At 54.3% G+C, this 5,996-nt stretch overlaps 1 protein-coding gene across 7 annotated transcripts in view; it reads left to right on the top strand.

Annotated features, from left to right (window-relative positions):
• NFASC (neurofascin) overlaps window positions 1–5,996 on the top strand; it is a 50,153-nt gene that overhangs the window by 8,328 nt on the left and 35,829 nt on the right. For all 7 annotated transcript variants that reach the window (XM_010011749.1, XM_010011754.1, XM_010011748.1 and 4 more), the window contains 3 exons: window positions 4,413–4,524; window positions 5,319–5,503; window positions 5,879–5,990. In XM_010011749.1, coding sequence (XP_010010051.1) covers window positions 4,413–4,524; window positions 5,319–5,503; window positions 5,879–5,990 — 409 coding nt within the window. The remainder of the gene's footprint in view (window positions 1–4,412; window positions 4,525–5,318; window positions 5,504–5,878; window positions 5,991–5,996) is intronic.

Genomic DNA, 5,996 nt, shown 5'->3' on the forward strand with positions numbered 1-5,996 from the left:
GGCTTGAGAGGGGTTTGCAATAATAGGGTCTGGCCCAAGCGCGGGGCTGAGTAAGCCCAGGTTGCTGCCTCGCTGAAGAGGTGGCTTGTCCTCAGCCAAGGCTCATGATTTAAAGATAAGACCCACCATTCGTCTCCTCTTCAGAAAGAGCCTCTATTGTATTTGCAGCTAAACACAGGCAGTGACAGGGGGAAAAGGAAAGAGAAAAGGAGTATTTGGTTCTCTTACAAGCCGGGCGCTTTGTTTCTTTGAGGCGAGGTTGTACATGCGTTGGATGCTGCCGTGAGGCTCTTCCCCTTTGTGTGGGCAGGGAGATCACCTCCGGAGCCTGTGTTTGCTGGGAGAGCCCATCCCAGACTCATAAATTATGCTTCAGACACGAACCACGTGGCTCCCGGGCCCAGTCACGGTGCTGAGAACAGATTGGCAGCGTGATGGATGTGATGGGTGACGCAGGCAGAGCTGGGCAGCAGCAGGGGGGACACGGGGCCGTTTGTGGGGAGCACGGGCACTGCCAGGGATGTGAACCAGAGACCACCACGGAGCCTGACTGCCGCAGGCTGGGTGCTGGCGTGGGCAGGGATTTGCTTTGTGCCCCCCTTGCTGCTTATGGGGACCCCACACTGGCCCCCAGCCATGTCCTATAGCGAAACCTTGCTCAGCCTCCCACCCGCAGCCCCCACTTGCTCTGTGCCTTGCACAACCCAGGGTATGTTTTCTTCTTCCATGGGGGCTTTTGAAGAAGTGCTTTTGCCAGCTTAGAGCAGAGAAAGTTGGAGTGTGAGAAGAGGAGGATGTGCCAGGTGAGGGCACTGGGTGCAGAGTCTCCATGAGAGTCGAGGGAACCCGGATGCAGCATCTCACCGGCAGCCAGGACCGGGAGGTTCCTGAGGATGCTGATGAGCTCAGCAGAGGAACCAGCACTGGGGGATGTGCTGGTGGCAGAAAAAGGGCTGTGTGTAGCCTGGAAATACGTGTGCAGATGGCTCTGGAAAGGGATTGCTGGCAAAATCAGCTTCAGTGGGAACTGCATCAACTGCATCATGCCTCCGCGAGAGGTGAGCACTGGTGCTGCCTCTATCACAGGCATGTGGGGCCAGGGACCAAAGCAAACTCCCGTGTTCCTGTCAATGTATCTTGCACCTCAGCAGTGTTAATGGTGTTTGCACTTCAAAGAGGACACCTTCACGCTGGCTGGGCACCGCTTTGGTGCTTGCAGCCTCATGGGTTTGGGAGGGAGAGTCACCAGGGTGGTTGTGGGCTTCTTGATTTCTTGCTCTGCATCTTTGTACAGGGAAAAGGGATGCTCAGTAGTCACTTGGTAGAAAAATGGGATCTTATCTACAGAGTCTCATAGATTTCTCTAGATTCCTGTTCGCAGGTGCAGAACTGTCTGGTATTTGCATGATAGGGGCTGTTTGCACTCACCATCCCCTGGAATGCGTTATGGAACAGTGGATTCAGATCACCCACTCACATCCCTGTGCAAATCTGAGCTCCAACCAGCATTTCTTAATGATCTGGTGAAAACCTTCTTGCCCTCAGCCCTTTTCCCTTTTGGTAACCCTGTGTTTCTCCCTGGGATGCCCTATCCAGCCATCCCGGCTGCTGGAACCAGATGCAGCAAAGCAAGTTCTTAGGGATGGGGAGTGGGGGCTTGTCTCCCAAGTGCTTTAGGTTTTGGGAGACTTGGGGCTCTCGGCCCCTCTCCCCTGGGGTGCTGGTCCCTGTGGCACGGGCTCAGCTCCAGAGCCAGCAGGCACAGGGCTCTGCAGAGCTCACAGGGCCAGGCTGCAGCGGGAGCTGTATGGCCCCTTCCCTGCCGGTCTCTGGTGATGTGCCTGAGCTCATCCTGGGGACATGGAACCTGCTGGCGTGGACGTGGGACACGAGCAGTTTGTGGAACACAGGAACTGCACAAGGGCCAGGCGAATTGTGGCGGATGCATCCAAGAGATTCATCCAAACCCCTCTCCCCACGTCTCATCATGGGGGCAGTGGTTTCCTTGCTGCAAAGCTTAATTGCCTGGGCAAACTGTCTGCAGTTACGAAAGGAAAACGACCTGAAAGGATTAATTGAATCCTTTATTAGCAGCAGCTTCTCACCTCTTTTCTTTAGGAATGGAAATGAAAGTCTGTTTTGTTCTTTCTCCTTTTGGCAAACCCGCGGGATGTTTCAAAGCTGGTTATAGTGTGCAGGAGGGAACAGATGGGATGTGCCTCGATGTGCTTGTTCCCATTATTGCCTTTCAGTAGCAACACGAGTTCATGTTCAATCTTCAGATGCCGTTGGGTCAGGGCTGTGGGGAGGGGTAGGTGAGAAGTGCCCGTTCCTGGGATACCTTGTTCACAGCTGAATGGGTCCAGTTTCACAGGGACAGGGACAAGAGCAGCAGTAGGTTGGAAGCAGAGTCTATTTTTAAGCAGAAATAAACAGCCACAGGATTTATTTTTCCAGTTCTGTTCCATCCAAACACGAGCGAGACGTTGATATTTGTCTGACAGCATCCAGCTGTAGCTGCTGCACGTTCCAAGCTGGAGCAGTCCCTCTGCCTGACAGAATTCCTGGCTGCTCCCTGTTCTAAACAGCAGAATATGGATTAGGGATGCTTACTAAGGCAAAAAGCTGATCAGCTCTGCGGTGTTGTTGGGTTTCTTAAACAAGTGGATAGGATACTAATTTATCTCCCTTATTTTTAATTGTCATCATTAATATATGGCTTGTAAAATTTGGCTTGCACTGCTGCTTATCTCTTCTAGTTATGCCCGGGGCTCCTGAGCAAATGGGTTCATTGTGGGGGTGAAATGTAGAGCCTCTTGGCTAAGAAAAGCCAGTAGTGGCTTAGAAACATTATCCCGCTCTCCTAGTGATGTAGGAAGAGAAGTTCCTGGGTCTGGCCAGAGGGACGGGAGCTGTTGATGACCAGCAGCTCCAAGGGCAGGCGCTGGCTCTGTCCTTCCTGCGGAGCCGCGGCACGGGCAGGCTGCTGTTACCCAGGGTGAGGGCTTCTCCAGGAGCCGGCGAGCAAACACCTTGGTGGCGCCGGCCCCAGGAGCTGGCCCTGCAGGAGAAGAGCGAGATTTGCCCTCCTGGTAATCCATTAATCAAGTAATTGACTAACCCCCCGAGGAGCACACGCTGGCTGGGACCCCGCGGGACCGGGGTGTGCAGCCGTGGGGTGCGCGTGTGTGGCTGAGCTCCGGCTCCAGGCTCGTCTCAAAGGCACGGTTTAACTCCTGGGGTTGGGCTTTTCCGCCTTGTGAGCCCAGCCCCAGCCTGTCCCTCAGGCCAGCTGATGGGAACTCCATGACCAGCCCCTGCCCTCCCTCTTTTCCCTCTTCCCAGCCCTTTTTCTCTATGGAGCACATGCGGAGGCTTCCCAAAGAGCTGGGGGCAGTCCCAAAAGCCCCGTCGTGCTGGGCACCCCTGGCTGCCTCCTGCTCATCGAGGCAATGGGAAAGGGCTTGGTCTGCATCCCAGGGTCCTGCTCCATGGGCTCTCCCCACAGATCGATTCGGTACCTGCAGTGACCCTGTGCCAACCCTGGCCTTTCTGTCCCCTTTCCTAATCTCATAACCTCCATCTCTGCTACTGCTGCTTTCAAGCCCATCTCATCCTGGTTTGTCCTCACTGATCTAGATCTAGTTTAATAATTCCATTTATTAATGGAATTTATTCCATTAATAGTGAATTTCTGTGCCCTACAAAGAGACCTTCGCTGTGTGTATGTGTAGAGTTGTCTTGTGTCTTGCCCTGGTTTTCCCCTGTTCAACATTCTTGTCCAGTCCTGAAATTCATCCTTTTGGTGGCTAAGTTGTTCCTTCCCAAAGGGCACTGTCCTTTCAGGCCCAGCAGCTCCATGTAAGGGTGGGAAACCTCCTTGGTGCTGCCCAGACAGCACTAGGATGCTCCATATTTTGGAGCTCCCTGTGGCAAAGCAGCTCAGTTGTCCAAGTGAACCCTTCCCATGCCCATTTGTTCCTTTTGTCCTTCACTCCATATTGTGTCCATCAGGATTTCCAAGTCTCATCTGATTTCAGACCATTTCTTCATGCTAGAGGCAGGGGTGGGCAGGAAAGCACTGCCCCAGTGGGAGCTGGCGGTGCTGGGACCCTTCCTGATGCACCATTCCCACGCTCAGCTTCCTCTGCCCATCCTTTGCTGCTCCTTTACCTCTCCGCCTCCCAAACATCCTCTCTACCCATTTTTACTTTACAAATTACCTTGAGCCCTCCTCTACTCTCCAGGTGAGTTCAGCATCCCAGGCTTGGCCAGGAACTTGGTAGCTTCCCCCTGCAAACACTGTGTATTCCCACCCTGTCTGTGCCCTCCCCGTTGCTGCACCAAAGGAGAGTTTAAAAGCACCGTGTTTTGTTTGTGTGTTTGTTTTCTTTCTCTCCTGCTGATTTCAGCCCGAGGGATTACGGAAACAACCCCCAGCTTCATGTATCCCTACGGGACCTCGAGCAGCCAGATGGTGCTCAGAGGAGTGGACCTCTTGCTGGAGTGCATCGCTTCAGGAGTGTACGTACCGCGGGTGGGGATGGGGAGAGGGTGGCCTGGGACCAGGGTGCTGAATCATAGAACAGAATGGAATGGTTTGTGTTGAAGGGGCCTTAAAGCTCCTCCAGCTCCAACCCCTGCCCCGGGCAGGGACACCTTCCACTAGAGCAGGTTGCTCCAAGCCCCTGTGTCCAACCTGGCCTTGAACACTGCCAGGGATGGGGCAGCCACAGCTTCTCTGGGCACCCTGTGCCAGCGCCTCAGCACCCTCACAGGGAAGAGCTTCTGCCCAAGAGCTCATCTCAGCCTCCCCTCTGGCAGGTTCAAGCCATTCCCCTTGTCCTGTCCCTCCATCCCTTGTCCAAAGCCCCTCTCCAGGTTTCCTGGAGCCCCTTTAGGCACTGGAGCTGCTCTAAGGTGTCCCCTTCAGGAGCCTTCTCTTCTCCAGCTGCCCCAGCCCAGCTCTCTCAGCCTGGCTCCAGAGCAGAGCTGCTCCAGCCCTCGAAGCAGCTCTGTGGCCACCTCTGGACTTGCTCCAAGAGGTCCATGTCCTTCTTATGTTGGAGGCCCCAGTGAATCACTGGTGGAAAAGGGATCATTCCTTTCCTTTTAACTGCTATTAACAATACTTTCATAACCTCCTTGGAGTATAAGAACACGGAGGAACAGGAGAGCTGAGTTTTGCAGCACTGTTCAGAGGAGCAGGGTGCTCACTGTTCAAGGATAGTTCCCCACTGAGTACCAGAGTATCAACTGTGTCCTTAGGAGTCATTTTCTTGCCTTGCAAAAGGATTTATCTCTTCCCCTCTCCTCAGACCAGCACCAGACATCATGTGGTACAAGAAAGGAGGAGAGCTCCCAGTAGGCAAAACCAAGCTGGAAAACTTTAACAAGGCTCTTCGTATCTCCAACGTCTCCGAGGAAGACTCCGGGGAGTATTTCTGCTTGGCCTCGAACAAGATGGGCAGCATCCGCCACACGATCTCGGTGAGAGTGAAGGGTACGTCACCTTTACCTTGCCATCGTTTTGCCCTTCCCAACCAGAAGCTGAGGAAGCATCTGCATGGAAGGGGATGCTCCAGTTGACATCTGCAAACTGGGGGCTTCCTGCAGTGGGTCTGCCTCTGTGCTGGATCCAGCCACCCTTGCTGCTTGTCCAAACTGACCTAAAAGCAGTGTGAGACGTGGGCTGCACTGGTGCAACTCTCAGGGCTCTGCTGATGCAAGTGGTTGTGTGTTTGTGTGGCTGCAGATGGGGGGAAGAGGTTTCCAGCCTCGCGGCACCCAGGGAAGCCTGTGTTAGTTCAGCAGAGAGGGGATTTTGGATGAGGTCGTACTGCTGCGTTTCTGACCGGTGCGTTGGTGTGTTTTAAAGCTGCTCCATACTGGCTGGATGAACCCCAAAACCTCATTCTGGCCCCTGGTGAGGACGGCAGGCTGGTGTGCCGAGCCAACGGGAACCCCAAGCCTGCGATCCAGTGGCTGGGGCCACG

This window comes from Nestor notabilis, unplaced genomic scaffold (genome assembly GCF_000696875.1).
Source record: "Nestor notabilis isolate BGI_N333 unplaced genomic scaffold, ASM69687v1 scaffold12023, whole genome shotgun sequence".
Lineage (NCBI taxonomy): Eukaryota > Metazoa > Chordata > Aves > Psittaciformes > Psittacidae > Nestor > Nestor notabilis.